Source organism: Rhinolophus sinicus, chromosome 8, assembly GCF_057876585.1.
Source record: "Rhinolophus sinicus isolate RSI-liver-muscle chromosome 8, RSI-T2T, whole genome shotgun sequence".
Taxonomy (NCBI): domain Eukaryota; kingdom Metazoa; phylum Chordata; class Mammalia; order Chiroptera; family Rhinolophidae; genus Rhinolophus; species Rhinolophus sinicus.
The window spans coordinates 3,876,393-3,888,105 of NC_142508.1; the positions used below are offsets into that span (position 1 = coordinate 3,876,393).

Here is an 11,713-nt window from a genome sequence, read left to right on the forward strand (position 1 = left end):
GGAAGGATCAAGTCCCTGAGTTCTGGGCCAGAGAAGACCGTCAGCCTCTTGGGGCAGTGCCCGCACTCCTGGTGGCAGGGCCAGCCTGGTCTGCCCCTTCCTGGCAGCAAGATCGCCTGTACCACCCCTGGTGAGAAGCCCGGGACAGTGGGGCTCCTGTCCCTCCCCTGCCATGCCTTAGTCCCTGTTGCCCGCTCCTGCCCTTCCACAGCAGCTCCCCCGAGTTGGCCCACATGAGGGAGATGCCACCACCGGCCTCCTCCGCTCTTCTCCTGGCCCTGCTCCCGCCGCCTCTGGCTCTCTGGGTCCCTGCCAGGTCTCCAGCCCCTTGGCCTTGAGTCCAGAACGTTCCCCCACACCCCAGGCCCATATCTGGCTGCGTCGTACCCCTCTCCCCTCCTGCCCTGCTTCTCTGTTGTTCCACCTGGAGCCTGGACATCTGCCCTGCTCCTGGCCAGCGACACTGCCCTGTGTTTGTAGTCTGTGCGTGTGCGTCTGTGTGTCAGCGTGCGCGTGTGTTCCTGGCTCCCTTGGTCTCTGGGCAGTCTCTCCATCTCTGGGTGTCTGACTCTGGCTGGCTGGGCACTGGACTGGCGGGGCGGGGGTGTCGGGGCAACCATTAATCTGCGGTGACAGGCTGGGCTGCTGGGGGCGGGGGAGGGGTGCAAGCTGCGGGAGCGGCTGCAGCAGGAGCCTGGAGCGGCCGCGGGGGAGGGGGCCGCTGGCCAGGCAGGCGGGGTGGGGGTGGGAACCAGGGAGGAGGAGGGGCCGGCCGGAGGAGCCCAGGTTCCAACCGCGGCGGGCGTCACTGCTGGGCTAGTGGCAGGCAGAGCGCAGTGCCCTGGCAGCTGGGCCCGCACCAGGGGGCCATAGGCAGCCTGAGCCAGGCGGGCTGCTGTCCATGCTCACTGCCAGGGTGACCCCAGCCCTGGGGCCCAGCCTCAGCGACCCTGGCTTCCTGCCAGAGGCTGCTCTGGGAGCCAGGCCGCCAGTCTCTGGGGTGCAGTCTGGACTGGGACCGCTGCTGGGGCGCAGGTGAGAGGCTGGCCGGGCCCTCGGGCCCCCGGGCAGGCAGGCTGGGGGCAGCCAAGTCCTCCATGGCCGCCCCAGCCAGACAGGCGAGCGGCACAGGTGCTCTGCAGCCCAGGGCCCAGAAAGGTCGGGTGAGGCGGGCCGTTCGCATCTCCAGCTTGGTGGCCCAGGAGGTAGGTGACCCCCTCCAACCCCTCCCTCTCCCTTCCGGGGCTGGGGCACTGGTTTGGGGTGCAGCCCAGAGGGCTCTGGCTCCAGGCTGGAGAGAGCGTCTGAGAAGCAGGATGGTTTGGGAGCCAGGGGGTCCCCCGTAACCCAGCTCATCCCACTCCTGGCTCCCGCCCGCTCTTCCTCAGGCCCGCTGGACCTGGGTAGGCAGTGTTTTCCTTGCCAGGGCTTCCCTTACCCATGGCTTCTGTGGCCCACAATCTTCTAGCTCGAAATGCAGAGGGAGGAGAGGAAGAGCAGGAATGAAATGGATGCCCAGAGAGAATGGTGGGAGACGGACGGGGACAGAGAGGAGCGTGTGCCTCCTGCTCCCACCCCACGTCCCGCAGTGGGCAGCAGCCAGGCCCGGCCTGGAGGCGGTGGGCTCCACTGCTCCTGTTCTCCACGTGCTGGGGGTAGACCCTGGGGCAGGTGAGGGAGGCATGGGCTGCTTCATGGGTCCAGGTTTCGGGGCTGGAGTCTGAGCGGGGTGGGGGTCAGAGGCCACTGGACAATGGTGAGGGCAGCTTAGCTGAGGCACCTGGCTCACCTCTTCCAGGGCAGCCTGAGGTGCTGGTGGCTGCCCCATGGTCCCCCAGGCCGATGACTGTAGACAGACACCTTCTGGGAACCACCTCTCTACCCCGGGGTCAGAGAGCCTGGAGTAGGCTGGGGAGTGCTGCAGAGGGGCGTTGGAGGTGGCTCAGGGGTGAGTCTGAGAATCCCACCCCTGCCACTACCACCTGGCACCTAAGCTCTCTGCCTTGGCTCAGATGCTTCTGCCAGCTGGGGGACAGGTATGGGGGGGATCCTTCTCACCCACAGGTGAGGACCCAGGGTTTGGCTTAAATGAGCTTCAGTATTCTGTGGGACAGCAGGTCATGGGAGGTCACACACCTGGCCCAAGGCCATATGGTAAGCTGGTGGGTGCAGAGCGAGGCCTGGCCCTGGTGAGATAAGGTGTTCCAGGTGCAGGTCTGTGTCCCAGGCTTGCCGTGCACACACACACACACACACACACACACACACACACACACACACAGGGGAGGTGCTGGTCCGACTGTGGACAGACTTAGGGGCAAGATCACTGTTGTCAAGTGTGGTTCAGCTTCTGAGACACCGGGAGGAGCCCCCTCCATTTGCAGTTACCTTCTTCTGTCCCCTTGTCTGCGGTGGCCCTGGTCAGTTCCTTTTGCTCAATCCCCACTTATCCCTGAAAGGTCACCGCCCCCTGCTCTCTGCCTCAAGGAACTGGCATCTTGGGCTGAAGGCAGGGCAGAGTGGGGGCCTAGGGGCCACATGCTCCCTCCCCTGCCCCAGGCTCCAGAAGCTTCCCTCACCACCCATCATGTGCCTTTGGAGTCCCCATGGCCAGTCCGGGGTAGCCAAACCCCTAACTATGGCCTGTCTGAACTTCCAGTTAATTCTTTTAAGATGTTCTCCAGACAGTCCATCTGGTGAGGGTGGGTCTAGGAGATCCCCCGCCTGAATATGAGTGGGACTCTTTGATGCTTCACCCCTCAGAGGCTTGAGGATGTGGAGACCTGGTAGTCAGTGCTGCTGGGAGCAGGACTGGCAACCTTGGGGTCGGGGTGTGTGAGGCCTCCCAGGCTGGGAGAGCTTGGGGAGGGGGCTCTTGGGTTAAGTCAGATGTCTGAGAGGGAGGATTCTGGGAGGCAGGGAGAGAACACTGAGGGACAATGTGGGAAAGCTGGCCTCAGCTCATCCTAGTCTGGCTTGGGAGAAAGAGTGGCATGGCTGCTGCCACCTGGTCTGGATAGCGAGCCTGCCTCTGCCTGACTGTCGAGGGCCAGAACCTGAAAGGTGAGCCTGTGCAGGGCTAGGTGTGACACCTTTGTGCATGTCCCTGTGTACAGGTAGGCACAGCTATGGCTGGGTTAGGTCTTCTGTGTATCTTCGTAGGCGTGTGGGAGGGCTGCCTAGGCCTGGGGAGAGGGGCCTGCAGGAGCAAGGGGTGGGAGTGTCTGGTGTCTCCCCTCTGGGGGTCAAGGGGCCTGAGTATGGATGGCTGATATCCTTGGGCCAGTGCCATGGACTGAGGCCATGGCGTGTGTGAGTTGTGTGTGTGTGTGGGGGAAGGGGGTGTGGCAAGACAGAACTGGGCTTCATACCCCTAGGCAGGGGTCTGTATCGCTGGTGGGGAGTAATACTTCTGGGCATTACTGCATGGTGCCCTGGACTCAGAGCCAGCCAAGAGGTCCCTGTGCTGCATATGGAGCCGTAGTACCCAGGTTGAGGGGTGATTGGTGACTCTGTCCACTTGGCTGCAGGATGGGCCTTCTGATGGAAACTTTTTGGCCTCCCCCTAACTCTGCTTGGCTTCTTCTCTGGAGCCCCAACGGAGATGTCACGTGCTCCCACCCTGAAGGTCGTGGCCTGCCCTCCCCGGCTCCAGACTCTGGTTGGACAGCATCCCCTCACCCACCTTCCCCACCTGTTCAGGTCCTGTCTCTGGGTGCGGACGTGCTGCCGGAGTACAAGCTGCAGGCCCCACGGATCCACCGTTGGACCATCCTGCACTACAGCCCCTTCAAGGCCGTGTGGGACTGGCTCATCCTCCTGCTGGTCATCTACACGGCCGTCTTCACACCCTATTCGGCGGCCTTCCTCCTGAAGGAGACAGAGGAGGGCCCCGCGGCCCCCGACTGCGGCTACGCCTGCCAGCCGCTGGCCGTGGTGGATCTCATCGTGGACATCATGTTCATCGTGGACATTCTCATCAACTTCCGCACCACCTACGTGAACGCCAACGAGGAGGTGGTCAGCCACCCTGGCCGCATCGCCGTCCACTACTTCAAGGGCTGGTTCCTCATCGACATGGTGGCCGCCATCCCTTTTGACCTGCTCATCTTTGGCTCTGGCTCGGAGGAGGTGGGTTGGTATGGAGGCCGAGGGAAGGGAGGAGAGCGGAGGCCAGGAGGGCGTGGGGGGAAGGAGAGAAGGTGGGAGGTGGTGGGTGAGAGGAGGGCTGCAGGGACCCGGGGCTGCCTCAGCTAACCCATGCCACGCCCCTCTCCATCCGCGCTATTCCCCAAGCCGTTCCCTGGGTGGAGAGGTCCAGAAGGGGCACTTTTTTCTCATTTGTTTATCCAAAGAGGCCATTGTCTTCTAAGTCATACAACAGTGTCCTGGAAGCTAGTGGGACCTGGGGCCAGGCACCTTAGAGCGAGCGTTGCCCATTTCCGAGTCCCACTTTCCTCGTTCTCACCACGGAGACCATGCACCCTTTGTCACAAAGGTAGCGCAAAGATTAACTGGACTCTCTGCTGGGCTCAGCATGCGGGCGGCGCTTCCATTATTAGGAGGAGGCTCTGGGAGGAAGTCTTTGGGGACCTTTCCTCTGATGCCCCCTGAAGGCTGCAGTGCCCCCATACGGAGTGTCTCCTCCCACCCCAGCTCATCGGGCTGCTGAAGACGGCACGGCTGCTGCGGCTGGTGCGCGTGGCCCGGAAGCTGGACCGCTACTCAGAGTACGGGGCAGCCGTGCTCTTCCTGCTCATGTGCACCTTCGCGCTCATCGCGCACTGGCTGGCCTGCATCTGGTACGCCATCGGCAACATGGAGCAGCCGCACATGGACTCCCGCATCGGCTGGCTGCACAACCTGGGAGACCAGATCGGCAAGCCCTACAACAGCAGTGGCCTGGGCGGCCCCTCCATCAAGGACAAGTATGTCACGGCGCTCTACTTCACCTTCAGCAGCCTCACCAGCGTGGGCTTCGGCAACGTCTCCCCCAACACCAACTCGGAGAAGATCTTCTCCATCTGCGTCATGCTCATCGGCTGTGAGTATGCCCTGGGAGTGGGTGGAGGGCAGTGGGGAGAGCCCCGGATGGAGGAGAGGGAGGATGCTGGAGGGGCCAAGTGGGGCCCTGGCACTTAGAGACTCCAGGGCCACCATCATGGCGTGTTTGGGGGTTGGGACACCAGGGTAGGGGCACGGGAAGAGCCCAAGGGTGTGCGTTTGTGCCTCTTGTATGTGTGTGCTCACACGGAGACGCGACTGTGGGTCCCTCTGATGCTGATGGCCCCACTCACCCCCGCCCTCAGCCCTTATGTACGCCAGCATCTTCGGCAACGTGTCGGCCATCATCCAGCGGCTGTACTCGGGCACGGCCCGCTACCACACACAGATGCTGCGGGTTCGCGAGTTCATCCGCTTCCATCAGATCCCCAACCCACTGCGCCAGCGCCTCGAGGAGTACTTCCAGCACGCCTGGTCCTACACCAACGGCATCGACATGAATGCGGTGAGGCCACCTGCTGCCCAGAGGCTGGCGGTGGGCTGGAGGGAGCGCGGTGGCGGTGGGGACACCTCTTGGTGCAGTGAGCACGTCTCACACTCTGTGGTTCAGGTGGTCACAGTGCTTAGAGGGACCCTGAAAGGTACATTACCCTCCTTTTGCCTGTGGAGCTCCTTTACTGGGAAAAGTCTCACTTCGGGCAGGTGGTGACCAGGCTGTTTCGTGCAGGCCATCGTGGTTAATCGTTACGACAGCCCCTCCAGGAACTAGTCTCTACCCCTTACACATAAGGAAATGGGGGCTTAGGGCAGTGAGGCAGCCTCCCCACACGAGTGCCAGCTAGAAGGAAGGGGTAGAGGCGGAATGGGCCTCCAGGTCTTCCCCCCACACTGGGTCCTGATGCCCCTCCTTGGGTCTCTGGGTGGGGCTGTGGTGGTGTCGTGCTGAGCCGCCTGCCCCCAGGTGCTGAAGGGCTTTCCGGAGTGCCTGCAGGCCGACATCTGCTTGCATCTGAACCGCTCGCTGCTGCAGCACTGCAAGCCCTTCCGAGGGGCCACCAAGGGCTGCCTGCGGGCCCTGGCCATGAAATTCAAGACGACACACGCCCCGCCAGGCGACACGTTGGTGCACGCAGGGGACCTGCTCACTGCCCTCTACTTCATCTCCCGGGGCTCCATCGAGATCCTGCGGGGTGACGTCGTGGTGGCCATCCTGGGTATGGTGGGGACTCGGTGCTGGGCTGGAAGTGCCTGCCGAGGCCTGGAGAGATCCGAACCCTCTGAGTAGACACTGGGGGCGGGGGGGCTGTGGACCTGGGACTGCCTGCAGGGACCTTGGGCTCCTTTAATTCACCCCAGCTCAGGCCCTCCAAGGGACAGTACAGAGGAACCCCACAGAGGGGGCCGGGGCGGGGGGCTGCTGGACTCTGGGGGTTTCCCAGACTCTGCTTGCCTACGGGATCTCCCCACAGGCTGTGACACCCTGGCTTCCTTAAAGCGGCACCAAATCCAGATGCTGTAAGTTGGGCAGTAGAGGAGGTTAGGGATCTGGTTTTACTAAGTTCCTGCAGCTTCATGCTACACAACCAAGCCCAGCCTGCACTGCCTGCAAAGCAGAGGCAGTCTGCCCCTTTTCCCCCCACCCCTTCCTTTCACCCTGCCTGTACACCTGGGCAGGTGTGCCTGGGCAGGGGACCTCCTGCCCTCTCCTTGTCCTATCCTTGTCGCGGTGGGCCACTTTAGATTTTTATTTCTCAGTTCATTACACACACACTCTCACTCCACAAACACCCTGAAACACAACTAAAACCAGTTTCTTACACAACGCTCAGCCTTCCTACGTGTTTTCTGTTCTGTGCTGCGCTAAGCGAAGCAATCCTATTTTCTTTCAGTCAGCAAAATGCCAGTATTGATTCACTACTGTGTTCCGATCTGTAGTTTGAAGAACACTGTTTATGAGGGTACAGTGATTGGCCAGGGAGTGTCTGGGACCTGGGTTTCAGGGTGGGGGGAGAAGTAGAGTTGGAATCTAAGGAAGCCTGGGCCGTGGGCAGTGCAGGGCGTCTGGCGGGTCCTGCGGGCCAGTTCCAGTTGATGGGAGACACCGAGAGCCAAGGTTCCTGGCCCTTTACCTTCAGGCACTGCTGGCTGCGCTGCACACGTCCTGCCTTCGGGAGCCAAGGGAGGATGGGGCTGGCTGATGTGTCCAGGGCTCTGGGGGCGTGGTGGGGGGTAAGAGCGGGGGAAGAGGCACCTGCTGCCTTCGCTGCCGCCCTTGAGCTGAGCTCCTTCTTGTGGACTCCAGGGAAGAACGACATTTTCGGAGAGCCTCTGAACCTGTATGCCAGGCCTGGCAAGTCCAACGGAGATGTGCGGGCCCTCACCTATTGCGACCTGCACAAGATCCATCGGGACGACCTGCTGGAGGTGCTGGACATGTACCCCGAGTTCTCAGACCACTTCTGGTCCAGCCTGGAGATCACCTTCAACCTGCGAGACGTGAGTGGGCTGCCCACGCCGGCTGTACCCTGGGTGGCTGCCACTTCACTGTGTGGCCTTCTCTCGGGCCTACGTCCCCGCCTGTCAGATGGCGTACAGTCAGACCAGGATGTGCTAATCCCAGCCTCACCCCTTGACCTGGGCCAGAGGTCACATCTGTGTGGGAGCGCTTTCCCAGAGCAGGGGTTCCCCTCCGCACTGTCTCTAAGTTAATGAGCGGATTGAGGCCTGCCAGGCAGGGCAGGTGGCGTGGAAGGGCCCTGACGCCTCCCTTGGTTCCAGACCAACATGATTCCCGGCTCTCCCGGCAGCACGGAGCTGGAGGGTGGCTTCAACCAGCAACGCAAGCGCAAGTTGTCCTTTCGCAGGCGCACCGACAAGGGTGAGGCGGGAGGACAGGAGGGGACAGGAGGGGATGGGGGTCCAGGGGAGGCGGGAGGAGGGCAGAGCGCACAGGGTCGGGCTGTGTCTGCTCTACCCAAGCTCCACAGACATTCCCACCCTACCTTCCGTGTTCCTCACTCCTCACCCCAACTGTCCAAACGCAGCCCGTCCTTACAGGCCCACTTGAACTGTCACCTCCTCCCGGAAGCCTTCTTCCATCCTTCAGGGCAGGGGTGTGCCTGACCTTTTTTGGTCTTTACAGGGCTGGCCTCTGGGTGAGCACTGACTTGAAGTGATGAGGGGAGAAGAGACAGGACAAAGGAGGGCTAGGGGACCAGGGATAGGGGCCGAGGGTTCCCAGAGAGCCCCATCCCACAGTGCCACTGGCTGCCCATGTGTGGGCAGCCAGTGATTGGAAAAAACCCAGACTCGTTCCCCCAGAGTTCTCGGTCTGCTTGAGAGTGGGGAACAGATACAAGTAACAACTGGGACACACCAGGGTGTCCTACCACAGCTGTCACCCAGGCCTGCCCTGGTCCCCTTCCCTTGGCTCTGTGCCTCCTGCCCTCTCTGAGGCCCCGTTCTCTGTTTCCCACAGACCCGGAACAGCCAGGGGAGGTGTCCGCCTTGGGGCCGGGCCGGGCGGGGACAGGGCCGAGTAGCCGGGGCCGGCCAGGGGGGCCGTGGGGGGAGAGCCTGTCCAGTGGCCCCTCCAGCCCTGAGAGCAGTGATGATGAGGGCCCAGGTCGCAGCTCCAGCCCCCTCCGCCTGGTGCCCTTCTCCAGCCCCAGGCCCCCCGGAGAGCCACCCGGTGGGGAACCCTTGACCGAGGACTGTGAGAAGAGCAGCGACACTTGTAACCCACTGTCAGGTAGGGCAGGGGCCGCTGGGCGGGCAGGGCTTGGCATCTGTCCTGGTCTCCCTCAACCCAGCTCTCTGGCTCCAGGCGCCTTCTCAGGAGTGTCCAACATCTTCAGCTTCTGGGGAGACAGTCGGGGCCGCCAGTACCAGGAGCTGCCTCGCTGCCCTGCCCCCACCCCAAGCCTCCTCAACATCCCTCTTTCCAGCCCTGGCCGGAGGTCCCGGGGCGATGTGGAGAGCAGGCTGGATGCCCTCCAGAGGCAGCTTAACAGGTGAGGGTGCCCCTGGGGTCCAGCCTAGCCCCCAGCCGTGTGTGTGTGTGTGTGTGTGGGGGGGTGTCTGTAGATTATGGGGTGTGGGAATATTGCAGTGTGATCTCTGGCTCCGGGCAGCATGGTAGGGGGAAGGGAGAGCGTTTTGTCTGGGCCTGTCCGTGTGTACAGCCGCGTGACTCTCTCCTTCCTTTTAGAGCTACACTAGCAGTTGCCACACCTGGGATGAAGAGTGGGTCTGGGGTTGACCAGCTGGCCCGTCCATAGGGTGGTCCCCAAAGTCAGTTTCTGGTGCCTCCACTTCGCCAAGACCCAGGGCCTGCTTCTCCTTCTTGCCCCAGGCTGGAGACCCGGCTCAGTGCAGACATGGCCACCATCCTGCAGCTGCTACAGAGGCAGATGACACTGGTTCCACCCGCCTACAGTGCTGTGACCACCCCAGGGCCCGGCCCCACTTCCACCTGTCCTCTGCTGCCCGTCAGCCCCATCCCCACCCTCACGCTGGACTCGTTTTCTCAGGTAAGTTCCAAAGCTCCCTTCGAGCCCATGGCAACCAGTCCTGCCTTTTCTGAGTCAGTTCCACCCCAAACCTGCTTTGGTGCCCTTTCTGCTCAGCTGTGGGTCCCAGCCTCCTCCCAGACTGTACTCCTGAAGGAGGTCTGCCTCAGGAACTATGGGCAAAGCACAAGGCAGGGTAGCCCCCAAACCAAAGCCGCCTGCTGGGTGAAGGAACCAGGTGGCTGAGTGGCGTGGGCTCCCCTAGTGTCACCTGAACAGCCAGATCTGCTCATGGCACCTGTCATGGCCACGTGTGGTTTCTGAGGAGGGGACTGATGGAGCCCAAGGCCTGGTGGGGAGTGCTGCATGCCAGTGCACTCTTGGGACAGGGTTCCAGGTCCCTGGTGTGACTGGTGCCCCCAGGCCTGACTATTGCCAGCCAGTGGCCCTCATGCTGGCCACCTTACCTTGTAGGGTTGTCCCGAGGGCTTTGGCGAGGCCCCAGGGTAGCACTTCTGGCCCATATCTTTCCCCACCTGTGGCAGATGGGCCTCTGTTACCCTTTGTCCTTTCCCGAGAGGACTGCTGACAGGACAGCTGTGTCTGGGCCCCAAGAAGGGGGCTCCTCTGGCTACCAGAGGCGGCCTGGGATCTGCTCCACCTTCCTCTGGCGTCTGCTCCCCCTCCCATATGCTGCCGGCTCCTGTTTGCAGACACAGGGCCCACGTCAGCAAATGTGCCAGTCTCCCTTCACAGCCTCCCCCGCAGACCTCACAGCAGACTCGTCAGCACCCGCAAACCCCCTCCGCCAGTCCTGGCATACTCCCTGGCCTTCCCAGGCCTGGCCGCCAGCCTGCCTCTGCTCGGTCCCTGAATTCTTTCTGGAGTGGAGGAAGGAACCTTATTTCTTTCTGTCCCAACTCAGGGCCTCTTATTCCGGGTTGGTTTTGGATTCAGCTGCCATGTTCCCTGGGGAAAGAAGCAGCTATGGCCTCAAGGTTTCCCCGTGTCAGGCGAAAGCTGCCCAGCTGCCAGCTTCCTCATTTTGTTCTTGCCCACCGAGAGGACATGTCTCTATTTCCATTCTCAGTGCCTCCCTTTCTGGTCCGTGTCCTGCTCTGTCTTCCTTGGCCCTTCAACGTGTCGCCTCCAGCCCCTTTCTGTCCTCCTGTCCTCTGTCACCGGATTCTCCTGACCCTCTCTGTCCTCTGACCCTCCTCTCTATCCACTTGACTGTCCCTCGATCTCCTCCCTCCCCCTCCACAAGCTCCTTGCTTCTTATACTCTCTGTTCTTTGCAGGTTTCCCAGTTCATGGTGTGTGAGGAGCTGCCCCCAGGGGCCCCAGAACTCCCCCAAGATGGCCCCACTCGACGCCTCTCCCTGCCAGGCCAGCTGGGCGCCCTCACCTCCCAGCCCTTGCACAGACACGGCTCAGACCCAGGGAGTTAGTGGGGCTGCCCATTGTGGACACATGGCTTACCCAGGGTTCAGCGCACTGCCTGGGCCCCTCCCCTCAGAGGCCCTGCCCGGGAGGCCCTGGCCGAGAAGCGGAGAGGAACTCAAAGGCACAGCCCCTCGCCAGCCCTTGGGACCATCTCCTCCTGCAGTCCCGTGGGCCCCAGTGGGAGGGACAAGGGCAGGGCCGGGCAGTGGCTGGGGGTCTGTGGTCCCCCCACTGTCCTGGGGGCAGTAGCTGGTCTAACTGCCCGGAGGCACCCGGCCCTGGGCCTTCGGCACCTCAAGGACTTTTCTGCTATTTACTGCTCTTATTGTTAAAGATAATAATTAAGGATCATATGAATAATTAATGAGATGCTGATGACTATGAATAATAAATAATTATCCTGAGGAGACTCAGTGGTATGGGAGGGTGTGGCATCAGCGCGCTGTGTCCTGTGTTCACACTCCCCCGTGTACTCGTGCACTGGCCTCTCCGCATTCATCCACGCACAGGGCCTGCAGGGGCTGCCCCGACGTCTGAGTGTGCGGTGTGTGTGCGTGGTGGACGGAGCTCCTTGCGGGCTGACACAGGTCACCGCCAAGGCTTCCCGTCTCCGGGGGGCTCTGGATTCAGGATAACAAAGGACCATCTGGACTGTTTTGAATGTAGAGGCAGTCGGAATGGGATGCTGCCCCGGGTCTAGCCCTTCCAGGTTGTGTTGCTTTGCTGGCTGCCATACGGGCCCCCAAAGATGAC

At 61.9% G+C, this 11,713-nt stretch overlaps 1 protein-coding gene across 5 annotated transcripts in view; it reads left to right on the plus strand.

Annotated features, from left to right (window-relative positions):
• Positions 1 to 11,369, plus strand: part of KCNH2 (potassium voltage-gated channel subfamily H member 2) — a 31,403-nt gene extending 20,034 nt beyond the window's left edge. For 3 of the 5 annotated variants that reach the window (XM_074315133.2, XM_019712830.3, XM_019712831.3), the window contains exons 6-15: positions 3,703 to 4,131; positions 4,657 to 5,044; positions 5,310 to 5,509; positions 5,966 to 6,218; positions 7,307 to 7,500; positions 7,783 to 7,882; positions 8,483 to 8,755; positions 8,831 to 9,017; positions 9,359 to 9,536; positions 10,816 to 11,110. In XM_074315133.2, the coding sequence (XP_074171234.2) occupies positions 3,703 to 4,131; positions 4,657 to 5,044; positions 5,310 to 5,509; positions 5,966 to 6,218; positions 7,307 to 7,500; positions 7,783 to 7,882; positions 8,483 to 8,755; positions 8,831 to 9,017; positions 9,359 to 9,536; positions 10,816 to 10,965 (2,352 nt within the window). In that variant the 3' untranslated portion in view covers positions 10,966 to 11,110. The other 2 variants (XM_019712832.3, XM_088799808.1) reach the window with 2 other exon arrangements.
• Positions 11,370 to 11,713: the final 344 nt, after the last annotated feature.